Source organism: Ursus arctos, unplaced genomic scaffold, assembly GCF_023065955.2.
Source record: "Ursus arctos isolate Adak ecotype North America unplaced genomic scaffold, UrsArc2.0 scaffold_30, whole genome shotgun sequence".
Lineage (NCBI taxonomy): Eukaryota > Metazoa > Chordata > Mammalia > Carnivora > Ursidae > Ursus > Ursus arctos.
Genome location: NW_026622986.1, coordinates 7,684,386 through 7,704,600, shown reverse-complemented (window position 1 = coordinate 7,704,600; position 20,215 = coordinate 7,684,386). Strand labels below are relative to the sequence as shown.

At 38.6% G+C, this 20,215-nt stretch overlaps 1 protein-coding gene across 7 annotated transcripts in view; it reads left to right on the top strand.

Annotated features, from left to right (window-relative positions):
- Positions 1-9,349: 9,349 nt before the first annotated feature.
- Positions 9,350-20,215, top strand: part of ZEB1 (zinc finger E-box binding homeobox 1) — a 181,583-nt gene continuing 170,717 nt past the window's right edge. For 3 of the 7 annotated variants that reach the window (XM_057304735.1, XM_057304734.1, XM_057304736.1), the window contains exon 1: positions 9,390-9,475. Coding sequence is in view for 2 of the 7 variants with exons in the window: in XM_026483484.4 (XP_026339269.3) it covers positions 9,418-9,475 (58 nt within the window). In the remaining 5 variants the exon portion in view is untranslated. Of the gene's footprint in view, positions 9,476-10,775; positions 10,874-20,215 lie in introns of those variants that run through there. The other 4 variants (XM_026483484.4, XM_026483485.4, XM_057304737.1 and 1 more) reach the window with 4 other exon arrangements.

Below are 20,215 nucleotides of genomic sequence, written 5' to 3'. Positions count from 1 at the left end.
CAAACTAGTTCATCCACTCTGGAAAATAAGCTACCAATTTCTAAAAATTTTTAATCATGGTGAGACAAACTCATGTATTTTCAGTGGCATCATATATTGGAACCATCCTTTTCAAAAGTAAGCTGACAATAGGCTTAAAAAGATACAACCATATTTATTCCCATTGACTAATTCCAGTTCTGAGACTATTTTCCCAGGAAATGATCAAAAAAACAAACAAAAACCATACAACAGTGCTCATCATTCATAAAACAAAAAATGTAAGTGATTCAAACGTTCAATAATATGTAACTGGTTTAGTAAATTATAGTATACCAATTCGAGGAATGTTATAGTCAAGTAAAAAATTTAAGTATAAGGTTATGTGCCTATATAGGAAAAGGTGTGTGATATGTTAAGTGAAAAGGCATACTAAATTACATGTAGTTCTCGTATGTATATGGAAAAAACTAGGCATCATTGTAACTATATAAACTATACATGTGAAAAAAGTCTGAATAAAACTAGTATTGGGGTAGAAATAGGGATGATGGCTTTTCCTCTAAGTATCCTGTAATTTTATAGTGGACACATTTCAGTGTCTCTTCATACGTCTTTTGAGTTGATAGCACCTTCGTGCGCAGTGGTTAATTCCTGAAAGAAAAGTGAAACAGAAGTGCAGAGATGCAGAGGTAAGAGATGGAGAGGTGTTCCTATCTATCGAAAGGTGTTCCAACTCTTTACCTATGAGACCTGATTGTTCTCTTACTCTTGGATTCTATGAAAAAAAATCATAAACTTATATACTTATTATAAATTTCTATATTTTTTTTCCTTGGGTCTGTTTGAACTGGTGTATGTTACACACGAACCAAGAAATAAAACTAAGGCAGCTTTTATATTTCTTTCAATAATCTTTAACTTGTATCTTTAAAAAGTGCTATTGCCATCTAATTACATTGCAAATAGTGTTATTTATCCTTGGGTAGTAAGTTCACTTATTGTGCAGACAACTCCTTAGGTAATAGTTAATGGAAGCTAACAGTATTTCTAGATGATATGACAAATATTCCAACTAATGCTAAACAAACAACATGTTAATGTCATCTCTTCTTTTTGCCCTTTAATTAGAATCATTCCACCTATGCCTGAAGTGACATTTTTGGGGATAAAAATTATCTCTTAGCCTTGTTGAACAGAAAGGCATGGTGTGGGTTATGCTCCAAATATCTGGCTCTGATCTTTGTCTAAGAATTTGCTTTTGCTGTATTACCTACTGTTTACTGTTTACCATGTGCCAGGCACCATGTAAAACACTTCACCTACAAGATCTCGTTTGCTCTTCACAAAAGCTCCTGTGCCAGAATCATTCACAAACGGCAGGAACTTTTGCTCTTTTCCATAGTTACTGAGTCTGCTTCCCGTTTGACAGGCAATGCTTTTGGTATTAGAAATACAAAGATAAAAATTGCATGCTAGGAGAGAAGACAGATGTAAAACATAGTAAAAGTGGTAAATGCTACAACTGTGGTGTGTACGAGGCACTCTGAAGGATATCAGGAAATTACTAGCTATGTGAGGCAGGTTGTCTAATTCCCAAGATTTCTGACACAATTGGAGAAGTGCTGAGATAATTTGAAATCCAGGAAAAGAAAACAAGTCTGCCTTCTTGGAAATATAGAAGGTAATTTGGAAGACAGAATCTGAATGGAGAGGATGTTAACTTTAGTGCATTAGGCTGTTGTAAACATAATAAAAAGAAAAATAGTATTAAAAGATACATTGGAGACTTTTAAAATATTCGTTCACTTATCATATAATTTTGAGGGCCTGGCATGTAGTAAGACAGTTTTAGGAGTTGGAAAGACCACTACAAGAATGTCCAACCTGAAACTATTATTGTTATAAACATCGAAATATTAACTATGGTTTATATTAAGATTTGACAATAGTACTATACTACTTGTTAACATAACCTGAACACATTATTCTTCATCGGTGCTTCATTTGGTTAGCCGCATCTTGTGTTTGTATGGCTCTTAGTTGTGGAGTTCTTCCTTTATAAATGATTATTCAAGAGGAAAAAAACCTTTTATTAAAGTTCCCTTGATGACTGCTGTTCTGCTCACTTTTCTTCTGCTCCTCTTGCTATCTCCCCACCATCAGAATACCTGTATAATGTGGACACTCTTGACTTTTTAAAAACCCTTTCATGGATTACAATTGCTTTCATTACAAGGTCCCCAATCCTGGATAGGATCTTTGTGATCTGGTTCCTGTTTACCCACTTCTTCAGCCTCATCTGGAATAGGTACTCCTTTTGATGCTCTTATTCTCTTGGATCCTCTGCCCCCAAAACACTGTACCTTCATCTGGAGGGGTCTGCGTATGCTGTAACTTCTGCCTTTAACATCCTTCCCTCATTTTCCTGACAAATTCTATCACTTCTCCAAGAAAGACTTCCTTGATTTCAGGTTAGTTTAGATGTCTCTCCTACATATACTGTATCTCCTGGACATTTATTTAACAGTCTCTTTGTCAATGTTTCTTTCCGCACTTTTTTTTTTTTTAAAGATTTTATTTATTTGACAGAGAGAAAGACAGCGAGAGAAGGAACACAAGCAGGGGCAGAGGTAGAGGGAGAAGCAGGCTCCCTGCTGAGCAGGGAGCCCGATGTGGCGCTCGATCCGAGGCCCCTGGGATCATGACCTGAGCCAAAGGCAGACGCTTAACAACTGAGCCACCCAGGCACTCCATCTTTCTGCACTTCTTGAGGTCAAAAAGGATATGAAACATTTATAGCCCCACACAGCATCTGTCACATAGAATCTGTCACATACTATAAGAATAGGAATTGAACAAATGAACTAATGAATAATTATTAAAACTATGTGGCACAATGCTAAATGTTACATAAAAAGCAATGACCAATTACCATGTTAAAGCTGTTTATAAAGATGAACAAATAAATCAATAAAAACATTTATCAATCATGAAACTTAGAGCCTGCATACTTTGGTAGGCAGAATAGTGGCCTCCAAAGAGGTCTAAGTCCTAATCCCCAGAACCCGTGAATATGTTATGTGGGAATTGAGGTTGCAGATGGAATTAAGCTTTTTGATCAGCTGATCTTGAAATAGGGAGATATCTTGAATTATCTGGGTGGACCTAATTTAATCACAAATGCCCTTAAAAACAGAAAGGGTTGGCAGAAATATAAAGAACTAGTGAGCTGACAGCATGAGAAGGACTCTGCCCAATGTTGCTAGCTTTGAAGATGGAGGAAGGGTCCATGAGCCAAGGAATGTGGGTGGCCCCTAGAAGCTGGAAAAGGCAAAGAAAGATCCGCCCCCCCCCCCCCCCCGAGCCTTCTGGAGGAATCTAATCCTACCAAAACCTCGAGGTTAGCCAGGTGAGCTCCATTTTGGATTTCTGACTTCAAGAACTGTAAGATAATATATTTGTGTTATTTTAAGCCACTAAGTTTGTGATGATTTTTTGCAGTAACATTAAGAAACTCATATACATACCTATATCAAACAGGATTAACTTTGGCTGCCTACAACAGAAAATCTAAGATAATGGTGGCTTAAAGAAGATTTGTTTATTTCTCTCTCCATAAAAGAGATCTGGAGGTAAGAAGTCCAGGGCTAGTTATGTTATTCTAGTGTGTGAAGGACTCTGGCACCTTCAATCTTGTTGCTCTACCTTTCCTAATTTTAAGGAGCTCTAGCTAGCAGTTCTGATTCCAACCAGAAAGAAGAGAAAGAATGGTGAACCACTTGCTTTTGAAGGACAGACTTCCTCAACATTGCATACATTGCCTCCACTTATCTCACTGGCCAGAACTGAGTAGCACAGTAGCACCTAGATACATGCAAAGACCATTCAAGAGGCCATGGGTATGAGGGGAGGGTTCCATTATTAAGAAGAAGAAACATATAGGGGACAACCAGCTATCTCCACCTTAATACTGTGGTATATGAGTTTCTTTTCCCCTCCATGTTTTAAGTATATAAAAGTAGTCTCTCCTAGATTTTACATCATTAGCACAGGGGCCTTCATTCTACAAATAGTTATTGAATAATTATTATGTAATAGACTCTGGCATATTTCTAAGTATTTGCCAGATTTTGCATGTACACACAGTACAACATAAGTATATACTTAGCCAATGAATGACCTAAGATATTTGTATCTTTACAAACTTCAGTGTTGTGATCAACAGAAATAGAATTCTTGATTGACAAAGGTTAAATACATTCTCTATGTGTAGTACTGTGGGGCCTGGCAGGAAACAAATGGCACACTCAAAGGGTAAATTGAAGAGAGTTTGATTAAGAGACTCTTTACAGAGATGTGGGCAGGCTTTAGGGGAACCAATACGGGATAAAGTCTCCAAGGACTCGCAGCATGAGGACACCATTGCCATCCCTAGGCCTGAAGGGACAAAGGGAAGCAGTTTCTGGAACTTGCCAAGACCTGTCACCATGAGACAGGGTTGTATGACTAGAACCATGGCCCTAGGTAGAGGAATGAAGCTACTGCCAAAAGCCACAAACAGGCAGGAGGGACTGTGGGGGAAGGTGAAATAAATATCCTGACCTCTCTCTATTTCCTTCCTGTGATCATTTGCCAAGGCCTCCAAATTGGCTGAAGCCAAACAGAAACCAGAAGCAAAGGAGCCTGGGTGTTGTGGTCCATAAAAATCAGCCTCTAAGAACATAGAAAAGCAGAGAATGGACGTTAAGGGACACAGAAAAACCAGAATATGAAAAATCAAAGCATTTTACAGAGTTGGGATGACTCACAAAACTTTGAACAAAGAGAGAAAGGAATTGATCCAAACAGATCTGTATTAGACCTGGCACAAATAAAGATGAAGAGAATGATTAAAACATAAACCAGCGGAGAGGGGCAGAATCTGTGATCTATTTATGTAATTAGGATAAAGAGAGTGAGCTAGAAATAGAGACATAAGAAGGAACGAGAAGGATCTGACCAAGGATCTTAAAGTTGTGGATGTATTTGACCATAGGATGTTTCTTATTGTCAAGTTTTTCATGTGAGCTTAAGACAATTGGGGGACACTGAAAACCTGTTACTGACTGCAAGTATTTTAAATAAATATACTCCAAGGAATGAAAAGTGGCAGTGACTGTAACTGAGGATCTGTGGATTATGGGTCAATGAAATAGTTATACTCTGCACAGAACCAGTCGGTTACTAAAAAAAATAAAATAAAAAAAAGTCAAGATGCCAGTGAAAAGACATACATGGAGACAAAAGAGGGAAAAAAAACAGCAGTAGAAACCAGGTATCAGATCTCTGATGTGGTAAATTACTTAAAATTCACTCAAATCCAGAATATGCATGTAGCTCTTTAATTTACCTATAGTTGTCAAGCATACAAAAAAATGTTATTGATGTTCTAATGGATATCAGTAATAGAAACTATCTTCCATGAAGGCAGCCTTTGCAAACAATCATATTAATTGCTGTGATTTTATGGAAAGATTAGTTTTTGGATGTTCATTAACACCCTTCAAACATCTTTTTCTACATTCATTTATACTTACATCTCTCTGTACTAGACATGGTCCTGATAAAATACCCCCGAAATAAGAAGCTACGTGTGTTAACATTTCATTGACTTATATTAAAAATAGGAGCCTTATTCCCCAGAGGGAAAAACCATTTTATGGTGTAATATATAATAAAACCACAGGGAGGTTCAGGGAAAACATTTGTCCCTATTATTACCTCCTGGGAGACTTTATTAGAAAAACTGGTGTGGGTCCCAAAGGCAGCTGTTGGTTCTGGATCACTCAGCAGTCATGTTTCCTTCCTGACTCAGCAACTGTAGAATTTGGTCAAACTGCATCAGTTAAACCACCATTGCCCTCTTTTGTCTCACTGTGAACCCCATGTCCAGAGTCACTATTGAGCTAAGGATTGAGGGGCAACATTAGGGGATTTCTAAATTCTGTACTTTGATGGATAACCTGTGTCAAATTCATTCTTTTGCTTTCAAAGCTCTAAGATTAAAATTACATGGTAATGTAATTAATTTAGTTGATGCAGTTGATGTTATCTTTCAATGAAAATAACCAACTTCTTACTTGGATGAAGATTATAGAATCATATTAAAAGTTATACTTTGCAAATGTGTTCAGGAAGTGAGGTATGTGAAAATAATATGCTCGATATAGAACACCATGAAATATCTACATTTTAAATTCAAAATAATTTTATGTCAAATTTTATCCTAACTTATACATGAATTGTACATGGAAAGCAAACAGCAGGTGCAAAGGGTTTATGAAAAATTTATAGGAAAAAACCTCAGTATTGAATACTCTTCCCATTTACATTTTCCCTATAAATTTAAAAAATATTGTATTAATTCATTTTTACCAGAATACCTCTTTCAGCACATGCAATCCCAGTGCACACTAGAAGCAGAATATTAACATTTCATTTACACTTAAATTAGGAGCATATATATTGAATATATATTGTATAATGACACTATAATAACTAAAATTAATGATATAAGATACATGTTAAACTCTTACTAGTATCCTGACCATGGTTGATTTAAATGAACCTAAAATTTTAAATAAAGCTAAATTTTAATAAAGCTCTTCCTTTTCTAAATTTATTCTAAAGATTTTTTCCAATTCTTTAGTTACATTTAAGAGATAAGGAGCAACCATCACATATGCATAAAATAGCAATTTATTCCGAGATATACTGTTGTCTGCTTTCTTTTCAGTCTAGATTTCAACAATTTTGGGAATGTTACAGTGAACAAAATGTATTAATAAAATATTCAATTTGTAATATATATCATTATTCCAGGATTTTAAAAAACGGAAATTTTGTATTATAGAGGATTTAGGGTATCAATAATATTACCAATGCATATTTAAAACGGGAGTGAGCACAGTTAATCATTTGGGGAAAACCATTATGAAGACACTAAAATCAAGATCAATTAGTTTCAAAATAAGGCAGGATATAAATGACAGTAATCAGCTTTTACATCCATGATTTCAACTGTTCCTAACAACTAATGTGATGAAGGCAGACAAACAATTTTCAGTTTATATAGGAAAGGTCAAGAATATTAATTTAAGAAATATTTCCCTACTGAGCATCTACTATGTAACTAGGTACTCCACTAGGTTCTGAGGGCACAGAAATGAACAACAAAAAAAGTCTAGCCCAAGCTAACTAAACCGGTAACCATGAAAGTAAGGAAGACAATAACTACCTACTTGTCCCTTTGTCTCTTTGATTTTAAGGTGAGGCTGAATATTGAAGGAAGCTTAATAGGACCGACACTTCAGAAAGAGAAGAGGACATGAGAAATACTTCCTAAGTTTAAGAGTAGGTAAAACCACACACTTTCTACTTAGAAAGTATTTTCCCCCCCTTTCGACTGGAAATTAGGGTAGCTATAAAAAAGTTGTGTGTGGTGGGAGGAATCGCTGGATTCAGAAGGCAATTGAAGAACACTGTACAGCTTTTAGGAGGCAGGAAAAAATTACTGCTTGAACCAAGCAAAACATGGGCATGGTTCTGGTTCTGACATACACAAGTTCAGTTAACATGGCGTTAAGGAAATTGAGGACTGCCTGTACTTAAAATGATCATTAAGAGTAATGATTCTAGTTTTGGCATTGAGGATGAGTAGATATATAGACATAATGTATAGCAAAGAATATTTACAGTCACATTTCATGCACTAATAAATAATGCATTCACTTCTCAAAATGCCAAAGAATATGTGGAAGAGAAAATTTTCATCTATATTCAGGATTAAAGTTTCTAATTTTAAATTACCAGACTTCAGATGTAAATTTATTTCAGTTGAAAGGTTTGAAGACATTATTAATGGGTCTTCTAAAATTCTAGAGTTTTTAAAAGATGATTTTATTATAATAATCTTGCCATAGGTATGGCTAAAATTATAGACAAATTTATTGATCACCTACTATGTGACAGCACTGTGCTGGGCGACTTTACTGTGCTATTTCTAATACTCTATGTCACACTTCAGTTTTCTCCATTTCTCTATCAGTAACTTTTACATTGTTAATTTACAACTAAGTTATTTGAAATACAGCACATTTATTCTATAAAACTGGTACCAAAGACATGTCCTCATCTGAACGGGCTGGAGGGAGGGGAGGAAGGGAAAGCTAAATCCTACTGAATACTGAAGACTTGACTTGCTCACTATTTGTAGTGTTATCTATATGGTCTTTCAGAAATCCCCAAACTTGTATAAAGTCAGAGACTTGAGATAAGATCAGCAATCTATCAATTTCAAAGACCACGTTTGTCTGCCGTTGTTTCTCGCCTTAAGGTCCTATTCAGCGATCAACTGCCCATTTGGGTAGTAAATCATGGCCTGTTAGTACCTTAACTCTATGTCTCAGCGCCTCCCATCTCGTCCGTCTACTCTAAGGGGAAGCAGGGAGGAGGGCCCAGAGCACCGCGGCGGGGCGGGGGAGGCCGAGGTGACAGCAGGTGAGAGCCTGGTGCGGATGAGGAAGTGAGACAGGGGCCGTGTGGGTATTACTCATTCCGCTTTACCGCCGGTGTTGCCTGCAAGCGGAACTTCTCGCCTCTCTTTCGGTCCAGCTGAAGTTCTATCTAATTGAAGTCACTTCCCATCCCGGTTCGCTTGGGGGAAAACCGTGCGTCCGCGTAAGGGAAGGGAGTCAGAACTGCGGCGTCAGGTAGCCTCTTCCGTGACGCCGCGTGTCCTCGCCGTCAGAGGCCGAGCTTCCCAAATCAGTCCCTACCGCTCCCCGAACCCGCCCTCCCTCTACTCTCGGGAACTCCCCGGGTAGCCCGGAACACGACCCTCTCCCGCGCCCCAGGATGCGCTGACAGAACACACGCTGTGTGGGAGCGGAACCCAACCTCGACCAAGCGGGAGGACAGGTTGCTCCGGTCACTGCGAGGGGCAGCTCTGAGGGCACAGGGTCCTGAGAGCAATCAGCCAGACCCGACCGTGCCCCAGGCAGGCGCGGCGGGTGTGGCCAGTTCACAAGCAAAACGCCGCTGAGCCTCCTATTTTACCTTTCTCACTCCGACTGCCTGCCGCCCTTCTGACCACGTCCCCACAGTTTCCCAACGGCCCCCTCCCCCATCCCACGACACCTGAGGGAAACTTTTCCCTCTCCCGTCAATTCAAACTCAGCTGCTTCTACGGTTGCCGCAAACCGTCCTCTCCCTAGCAACAAGGTTCCGGCCGTAGAGCGAGCGGCTCTAGGTGTAAGGAAGGTGATGTCGTAAAGCCGCGAGTGTCGTAAACCAGGTGCGGTGGGGAGGGGGGAGGGGTGGAGGCGGAGGGGTGGGGGGGAAGGGGGAGGGAGGGGGAGGAGGTGACTCGAGCATTTAGACACAAGCGAGAGGATCATGGCGGATGGCCCCAGGTGTAAGCGCAGAAAGCAGGCGAACCCGCGGCGCAATAACGGTGAGTGGCGGAGGGGACCGGGGAGCGGCGGAGTCAGGGGGAGCCGGGCAGCCGGGGCGCCCCCGGGGGTGAGGGGGGCGAGCCGGGCTGGGGGCGGCCGGGGCAGGGACGGGCAAAGTGGAGTGGGAAAGTAGAAAGTAGTGCTCTCTGCCCCCCTCCGCTGCTGCCGCTGCCGGAGCCGCGCCGCGGCCGCTCGCTCTCCCTGAACCGTTATGTCTCTTACCTGGTCTCTCTCCGCCTAGCGGCTCCTGCCGCCCCTGCCGCCTCCTTGGACCGTTAGCCGCCGCATCCCCGGCGCAGGGCGGGCGGCCGGGACGCGGCCGGCCACTTTTCTGGTCCCGGGTGGAGCGGCTGTTGCTTCTTTTCGCACTTTTCCCCACTCTTTTGCCCCTCGGCGCCTCCCCTCTCCCCCTCCTCTCAGCCCCCTCCGCGTAATTCTCCCTCAGCGCGGAGGCCCCCAGGAGCCGAGGAACAAACTTGTGGCCGGCGCTGACCGTGCAAAGTGGCTTCCGCGCGCCGCGGCCCCGGCCAGCGCCGTCGCTCGGGCCCCGCGGCTCGGGCCGGGCCGGGCTGCGGGCGCGCGGCGGGCGGCGGCGGCGGGACGCGGCGGCCGCGGGCTGCGTGTTGTCCGTGCGCGCGTGTGCGCGGGCGCCGGCGGTGCGCGCCGCTGGCGGACCGGGCTCGGCCGGCGGCGGTAAAGTTGTGACCGGCCGGCGAGGCGCGCTCGCGGAATGGGGATTAGCGGAGCGGAGGCGCGGGTCCCTAAGCGCCCCTCCTCCCCCGCGCCTCCGGCCACTGTGCCCTGGGCCCCCGGCTGGGGACGCCCAGGCGAGCCCCGCGAGTGAGGTCCACGGGGAGCTGGCGGGGCGGCAGGGGAGACGGGGCAGGAGCGGGCACCTACTTGCTGCTGTGGGAGATCTGTGGATGGCGGCGAGCTGGGCAGCGGGTGTGTTTGTGGAGTTGTTACCTGGTCTTAGAGACAGGGAAGCACCACAGACAGATCCCCCCTCCCCGGGGGAGACTCCTTCTCCGCGCTGGGATGGGGTTCTTTGCTTACGCCTCTCATTTTTCTCTTTCGGTTTTTGGGGAAGTTGTTACCTGGGCCGGACACACGGAGCGCTGAAGCCGGATAATGGAGCTTGGATGGCGCTCTCGGTCTCGGGTGGAAGGAGGGTGGGGGAGGGGGCAGACGGACCGACGGACGCACGGGTCTGCTGCTCTCGCAGCAGCTGCAGTGTTTATTGATTTGTGCTGATGTGCCGGGGCAATACACACCCCTCTGCCTGGCGTGAGAGTTAAAAAAAATAAATAAGAGAAAGAGAGAGACAGCAAGAGAGAGCGAGACCCGAACATGTGGTTGTTGTTGCACAGTCGCCTTTTCCAGTTTGGAGAGACGTTGTAAGTTGATTGTATTTCTGCTTATCTTGGGGGCGATTCTGTGCTTTCTCTCCCTCTTGTTCAGCAGCGAAATGTCTGCTGATTGTTATTGTCTGGACAGTTCCTGTGGCGAGAGGGGCGAGACTTCTCCGCCCGGGGGCGGCGGGAGCGCGGGGCGAGGTACCCCGCCCGCGCCGGCCCGGTACCTGTTTGTATAATAATGGGCGGCAACGGCCCTGCCGCTGGCTGCAGCCGAGTCTATATAAGGAATTACATGTACATTTCGGACCGAGGGGCTCGTTTTGGTTCCTACGTTATTTTTAAAACGAGTTTTTAACTGTAGGGAAATAAATGCGCCTATAATGGGATCGCAGTTTCTTCCAGAAAATGAGGAAATACGTGTTTAAGTAAAAACTCTCGCGCGCTCCCCCCGCCCCACCCCCTCCAGGCTCCCTTTCTCCCTCCCCTCTGGGATGCGAAACGCGAGGTTTTGTAACCTTTCCTGGCAATTTTAGATTTTGTGTGGGATTTCCTGTCTAGAAGCAGATACGAAGATTTTAAGCTGTTTCAAGATGTTTCCTTCCAATCGTAAAAATATTTTTAATATATTTGAGCCGACATTAAAATCACTGCTTTCATGAATGATTTTAGTTATTAAAATAAACATTTGCGTTTTAAAGACGTCTGTTAGTTATGATTGATAACTAGTATTTGGTATCGTCATTGTGGAGAGATGACTTGTTACAGCAAGGAGCGGAGCATAGGTTATTGCAATTTTAATTTCCTGTTTTAGCGTCAAATAGTGTGCTATATTGAGCTGTTGCCACTGTTGCTGATGTGGCTTTATGAAAGGTAAGTTGGTTCGGAAAGGGCTGCTCGCTTTTTACCTTATTTAAAATGTTCATCGCCAGAGAAAGGGGCTTTTCTTGTTGCTGACGACATGTGTGTGACATGTGAGTCTGAACCACCCAGCGTCTGTGCAGCTGCTGTAAACATGTTTACCTGAACAGGAAAGAATGGATTTTTCTCCTAAAGATCCTGTGATATGAATATTACACTCATAAGGCATATCAACAGATGACTTAAGGGGAAAAAAGCTATCCTGAAAGGTACTTGAAATCAACAGGAAAAAGAGGTTCTCGATCGCTGCAGCAAATGGCAACTTGTGCAGGTAGAAAAAAGATGGTGTTTAGTTTTCTCCTGCATGTATGTCAGCCCCCTCCTGTCTGCTGCTTTCATTCTCAAGGGAGGGATTTATTTACCACGCTTGCTGTCAGTGTTTTTCCTTTGTGTTTAATATTAGAAAAACAGATTTGGGCTGTTTAGCACAAAATGTCTTGTCTGCAGTATGCATTACTCTCCGAAAACAAAAGGTGTTTAAGATAGCACCGTACTACTACAGGTATCTTCCATTTTCATCACTTTTGGCTCTGTCCTTGTATTTCTTTTTGTTCTCAAATGCATTTCATCCATTGCCGATGATTACAGCCCTGCTATTTGATTAAGCGTTATAATTTGCAAATTAAAAATGAAGTTATATGCCATTGTGTTGTGAAACCTCAGAATAGGTGCTGGTTAATATTTCTTAGCAACGCAGTCATATTTAAGTTGCAGTTGTTTATTGGAGAGAATTGCATGAAAAATGTTAACTCTTAAATCTTTTTAATGGGGGAATAAGTGATGTGTACAGTGGGCGATAGTCATAGAGATACTTTATATTGTTATTTATATGTAAATAATTTTTTTGTTCATTTGGAAATAAGATATGCAGATTTTACTGCTAAGCCTCCAGTAAAACATTTTAATTTCCTTTCTAGAATATACCTGCAGGGTAGTATATTAATGGGAGAATCAAGTAATGTAACTTGACGGGTAAACCAATTGAGCAAGGCTTGGCTAAAACATCAAACATTAGGTAGTAACTTTATGGTGATGATGTTAGTCATCTGTGAAGGAGTGGCATTAGAATTGCGTAAAATCGATTTTTACCTTTTGTAATGCAATGCTTTGTTGTATTTTAAAAATATGTCTTCTAATTTTCCACTTCTACTCTGTGTGGTTTTCATATGTAAGTACGTATGCATTTTGGAGAGGGGGAGAGAAATGTGCTCTAGCTACTAATGACCATATGCTGATTAATTCACTTTAAATGGAATAGCAGGTACATATTTTTCTGTCATTTGCACCATTTCCACTTGCTGTCTTTGGAAACCACCAGTAGAGGATGCTAACAAAAATGATTATTGGTGTAGTAACACCATAAGTCTCTCTATCTCCTGTTGATTGGGACCTCTGCATTAATAGGGACCTTTGGTGTAATTCTGGGTCTTAGTGTTACTTAAAACTAGCCCTGGGTGAATTAGGCATAAGCATTTTCTAATCTGCTACGATGGAAAGAAGTAGAAGTGTTTTAACTTGAACAATTTTATAAATTTGAGCTTTTTAAATACTGAGATTGATATTGCTATCAATTTAGTCTTGCTTTAGACCAGTTGTATTGCTGCTTTTTTTTTTTTAAGTTTGTTTATATGTTGTTAGGTTTGGAAAAGAATATGTAATGATTGGCCCGTATTTATCTTGCATATTTACTATACTTTTTAACCTTTTTTATTCATTGTAAGATTCCCTGAAAACATGTATTTTAGGTGTTTAAAAGATGCAAACTTAAATATGGTTAAGAAAAAATGCAATTAATTGATTGTTAATTCTGTCTAATTATGTTCCCGTAACTTATGTAAACTTAAACTATACATGGGTTGGGCAGACAACAACTAAAGAAGGTTTTAACCAGCAGTCACTCAGATGTTAGTGATTTTTAGATTTTATTTTTTCCTTTCCCTTCTAGTTAAGAATCAGAATTAGGTAGTGTATAAATTTTATATTTATCAATTGTAAATTAAGAAATACAAGTTTGTTTTGATGTTTTAAATGGAGCAAAAAAGTGTCTGTAGTTTGATAATTATTGTATGTTTGTATTCATGAATTCTTTTCATACTGTGTAAGTTGGTATTATAACTTTCACATATAAATAATTGCATGAGACTTGATGTATTTAATAATATATTTTTGTTGTGTGTCCATATAATTACATTAATATAACTGTAAACTTTTGGAAGCCTTTTGTTAGGTCAAATGTTAGAAATATTTATTTCTCTAATTATTTTTAATGGTGTTTCTATAAATGCACCAACAGCAGTATCATAATGCAATAGTAATACTGTTTCTCTTGAATTAAGTAGGACTTACCTGAATTACCAGGTAAGCCTGTGTGAATTTCTCATTTTAGGGTGTCATGGTTTTTCAAGAGTGTGTGTGTGTACATATAAATACAGTTTTACACTTCCTGACAGATGTTTCTTGAATTTGGTGTTCACTTAATTCCTAGAGCTCAGTAGTAAGTAGGCGATTCACTTACTACTTTTGTGAACTGGAGAAATTTACCACAAAGCCATAACATATATGATTGTGGCATGAAGCAAAACTTAAAGTATCTTATAAATGGAAAAGCATCAGTCATTTGTTAAGATGAGCTTTACGTAAAAGCATATGGAATATTTCATTATTTTTTCTTTCTATAGTATTTTTGAAAGTTTGTACCCTCTGTTTGCAATTTTAGTTGCTTCGAAGCATATGGCGAGAAGTGAGAAAGTTCTATCAAATTGGAAATGATACTTTAAAAATAACATAATCATTTCCCATAATTGGGTTTTTGTTTTTTTTCTCCTTTTTTGCTTTCCCCTGTATAAATTACTTTTTAGCATGTGATTAGAGCCATATGTAAACACAGATGCAACATCATGTGGAATTATATTGTTAACTACTCACAACTACCTGTATTGAATTGTAGTAGAGAGGAAGAAAAATCATGTAGATGTTGGAAGAAGATATGCATTAATATGTAAAAGTGTAATGAAAGGTTAGAGGACTTGATGAAATTGTAGAATGGTATATGGGATTGGAAAAGGCTTCTTAATGTTTGCAGCATGATCACTAATTCGTGGGGAAATGTCTGTTCCTCTCCAGTAGAGATAGAAGCTAGAATAAAAGTTCATTGTTGAAAGAAAATTTTAAAAATCTTAAACTAGAAAAGTACCATGGCTAGGAAATAAAATATTTTTACAAACACTTTTTAGAAGGCTATATTTTGTACATATTATTAGTAAAATATCATTAAACTAGATGTAAATTGAAAGAAGATTAATGGATATACACCTAATAAAACAAGTTTTTAGTAACCTCAATTAAAATGTAATCTATTATACATGCTTTGCTTTAGGAAATAATCTTTGCTTTGGATGGGATAGTGTTTACAGAATTGTATTCTTAGAGGAAGCATTCTTAGGACATCAATTTTAACTAATAAAAATTTTCAGTGTGGTGTATATGAGCATGTCTAGATTTTTAACCTTGATGGTGGGTTATACTGCTTGTTAACATGGAACTGGGTTGCTTGAAAAGATTCTGTAGCACTTAAACATAACAGTGTTCTCTAATAAGCAAAATCTCCCTTACGATTGTTTTCAGAGAAAAAATTTTAATATTTAGAACTCAGTTCATTAATTTTGTTAAAACATTTTGAAGTATATTATTTAGATGTAGACAAATTGAAAGATTCCAAAAGGTAAAGCAGAAACAGCCAAGTGTAAGTCTACACTTGTATTATAGCTATGAAATGTTATTATTTTTTCATTCTCTTAAAAGTTATCTTTATCTCATTTATTTCTTCAAACATCTTCCTGTTATTTAATACATGCCTACTATATTTATAGGGATGGCATGTATCTGTCCATATCGACAATTCTCTTCATAATCAACTTTATGTATTTATTGAGACTTGATACATGGACTTTGAGTATAAACTATGGCTGTTGGTAGGAGACCTTGTAGTATGGCAGCCTGGGAACAACTTCGTCGCTTTTGCAGTAACAACTACATCTGTGCTGGAATTATTAGTAACAGATGTTTTGTGACCTCTTAATTCCCACTCCCCTCCCCCCTCCCCCATCCATATTTAAAATTAAATGTGAATGGGAGATAAATAAGCAAACGATGTCGATTTCTCATGTTTATTGTTGTATTCTAAGAATATTGCAAGTCTTCTATTTTCCCCTTTAAAATATAGTTTCAAATTTTTAGGTATTGTAAATATCTTAATTTTGGTTTTTAGATATTTTTAATATTCTGGTTTCAATTTTCTTTTTATAATATGTGATACCATTGTTTTTTAGATATCTCAGTTGTCCATCGTCACCAACCTATGATATATTCTAATTTTCCTTACTCTTAAGGTCATTAATCCCTATTTAATCCACACTTCTAATTGAATGCTTTCTTTTTTGTTAGATGCTCAGAGTATGACTAGTTTGTTAATTTAAAAATTCATTTTTCTGTTGGAGTCTTACATGTTTATTATGGAAGGGATTTTTAGAGATCATATTTTTTTATCTGAAAACTGATACAGATAAGCTGAAGTTTAGGGCGTTCAAGTAGAAACTCCACGAGAGACTTTAACTTACGTTTTAGAAGAGGTAATAGTGACATGTGGTAAATCCTTCAAGGAGTAGATTGAACTTGGGCTGAAATACTCTGCGTTACATACTTGAAAAGGCTGTGAAAATCACTGTATCTCTAGTGTTTTCTCCTTTCTACCTTGAGAAGCTAAGTTGTTATTCATTCCTATTGCTACATCACTTTTTTAAGTATCTTTTGATCTTGTTTTGTTTTTTTTGTTTTGTTTTTTTTTTTTTTTGGTTTTCTTGTTTTTATTGTTGTTTTTTGGTGGGGGTTGGAGTAAACTGTTGGGGGAGAGAGAAAATAATTCCATATGAATAAGTATTAGGAAAACAAATAATTTCAGAGCTGGAGAGATTTAGAGAATCATTCAAATTTGTTTTTTCAGATAAGCAAACATTCAGGGAAGTAAAATGACTTTGCCAAGTTCCTTTTACTAGTTAGCTTGACTAGGTTACAGCTTTAAGCTCAGTATTCCTTTTTTTTAGGCCATTCGAGCATGTTTATGACGGCAACCAGGAAGAACTGAATGCCATGAATTTTCAAATTTATCATGGTTAAGACCAAGATGTACTGTAAGGAATAGTCAGTCATCCCAGAAAAAGGGATGTCTTAACCATTTGCATAACTTTATCAAATTTAATAGTTGACGTAACTGTATCACTTAAAACATTTCAGATAACAAAGTTAGGTTTGTATTGTTTAGAGGCATACACTCATTATTTGGATTATAATTTTTCCTTTTAATTCCCAGTCTCAACTCTTGCCCAACCCTCACTTGCACCCAATCTTATGTTTTATATATATTCGTGGTTATGCCTCTATCCTTGTAAAATAATGTTATTTGTGTGGTTTACATCTATATAACTGCTATTTCGCTATATATTTTACTTTCTTCATTAAGCATTGTTTGATATCTGTTCATGTTGCTCTATGTACATTTAGTTCATTGATTCTAACATTTCATGGTTTGTATGTAGCACAAATTATCAGTTCTCCTAATGATGGATGCCCAGATTGATTCCAATTCTTGAGTACAAATAATTTTGTAATAAACATCTTCATACATGTTGCTAATGGCTGTGGAAAGAGTTTTTCTGGGTATATATATCCAGGTGTGGTATTGCTGTGTAATAGATTAGTCATGTATTTAATATCACTAAATTATGCCAGATTATTTCTGAAATGGCTACACCAATTTTTACCCTCACAAAAATTGTATACAAATTTTTACTTTTTCCCAGTTTTGCCAGCATTTGATGTTGTAGAATGTCCTACATTTTGCTAATGTAAGTGTTGTTAAATGGAATCTTATGGTTTGGTTGTTGTGATACGTTTCTCTGTTTACCAGGGAGGTTGATCATTTTCTTCATATCCTTGCTAATTGTTTGTGTTTGCCTTCTCATGTCTGGGCCATTCATACCCTTTGCCCTTCTTTTTGGTTGGGTTTCCATTTTTTGTTGGCTTCCCAGAATCCTCTATCTGAGATAGTAATCCCTTGGTGGTTTTAGACATGGCAGATATTTTCCCAGTGTGTCACCATGTGTTGATTTTGACAGTGGTACATGGATCCTTGATTTTAATGTACTTAAAATTTTTTATTTTGTGGGCATTAAAAAGTCCTTCTGATCAACAAATTGCAAAGATATTTTCCTATGTTTTCTTCTAATAGTTCTGTAATTTTACCTTTCATATTTAAATATTTAATGCATCTGGCATTCACCTTTTGAATATAGAATTCCTTCCTTCCTCCCTTCCTTTCCTTCCTTCCCTCCCTTCCCTCCTTTCCCTTCTCCTCCCTTCCTTCCTTCCTTCCTTCCTTCCTTCCTTCCTTCCTTCCTTCATTTATTTCTTAAGGGAAACAGAGTGGTTAAGAGTGTGGGTTATCCTGTCATTTACTAGCTGAGTCACCTTTACCAAGTTACTTAGTCTCCCTATGCTTGAATATCCCCATGTGTAAAATGGGTATGATAATTTCAGAGTTGGGAAGGTTAAATGAGGAGTATAAAGCACTGTGCTTTATATTTGTTTAAAATTTTACTTACATTATTAGATTAAGTTTATTTGTTTTAAATATATTTTCCATCAACTGACAAATTTCTTATCCTCTTGTCCAATATTCACTCTTAAATAACTTCAATCCAAAAGGATGTGGTTATAAAATTTATTCATTGTTTCTATAACTTTGACCTTAAACAGTGCTTAGTTGTTCTGGCCCCAAGAACAAGGCTGTTTGTTAAATCAGTAGTAGAATAGTATCTTAATGCTATTTGTGATATGTCTTTCAGATTGAGGAAGTCTGCCTTGGACACTTTAAGGGGTATTATATTGAGGGAGACCTTACCATATTACTTTTATATCTAATAAGGACATGAACTTTAAGGATAATGTCCCCATGCTATTCTGTTGCATATCACAAAGAACCCAAGCCCAAAGAAGCCAAACGTTATAGTCTGTATTTGAATACCCTAAGGAGTGTGCAGTCCATAGAATTTCATGCAGATTCATTCACTTAGTTGGGAATATTTTAAAGAATATGGTTGGATGTATTCTTAACACATAGTATGTTCTTGTGGCATAGATCACAGCACTCATAAAAGTTGAAGTTGTGCCATTTTGTGTGTGTGTGAATAAACTTTATTGAGGTATAATTTACATACGTCATTATGCATTTACATTTTGATGACTTTTCACATACTTACATGCATGTGTAATCACCACCACAGTTAAGTTATAGAACATTTCCATCATCCCAGAAAGTTCTCTTGTACCTCACCTCAGTCTTCGCCTAGTCTGGCCCAAGCAACCAATGATCTATTTTTGATTCGTAGAGGTTAGTTTTACTCTTACCGTTTCTATAAACAGAATCATACAGTATGTACTCTTTTGCCTGCCTTCTTTTACTCATGTGATGTTTTCAAGATTCATCCATGTTATTGTATGTATCAGTAGTTCATTCCTTTTGTATTGCTAAGTAGCATTCCATTGCATGACTATATCACAATTTGTTTATCCATTCACCTACAGTGGGCAAAATATTTAGGTTGTTTCTGGGTTTTGGTATAGAATAAAGCTGCTGTGAACATTTACATACAAATTTTCATGTGGATATATGCTTACGTTTCCTTTGGGTAAATACCCAAGATTTGAATTGCTGGGTCATATAGTAGGTACGTGCTTGACTTTGTAAGACACTGATGATCTGATTTCTAAAGTGTTTGTAACATTTTACATTTTACAATGTATGAAAGTTCTAGTTGTTCCAGTCCTCATAAACATTTGTCCATGTTTTTAATTTTAACTATTCTAATAGCTACGTCATAGTATTCTTTTGGCTTTAATTTGGAACTCAGTATAATGATGTTTGAGTATCTTTTTGATGTACTTATTGGTCATTTGTGTATTTTCTTTTATGAAATGTCTGTTCCAGTCATTTGCACATTTTTAATTGGGTTGCTCATCTTTTTATTATCAGGATGTAAGGGTTCTTCGTATATTCAGGATCCAAATTCTTTTTTAGTGATAGGTATTTAAAGTATTTTTTTCCTTTCTGTGGCTTATCTTCTGATTTTCTTAATGGTATCTTCAAAGTGCCAAAAGTTTTAAATTTTGATGAAGTCCAATTTATAATTTATTCTTTTAGGCTTTGTGCTTTTTGTGTTTTAAGAAATCTTTGCCCATTCCAAGATTTTTTTCCCTTACGTTTTTAGAAGTTTACAGCTTTAACATTTAAGTCTATGATCCATGTCAGGTTAATTTTTGTCTGTTACCCTGTTTTGATCTTCATCAACAAGCCTGCCTGAGGTAGCCCTGAGTAGTTTACAAGAGGCTAAAACTCGGTCATACTAATCA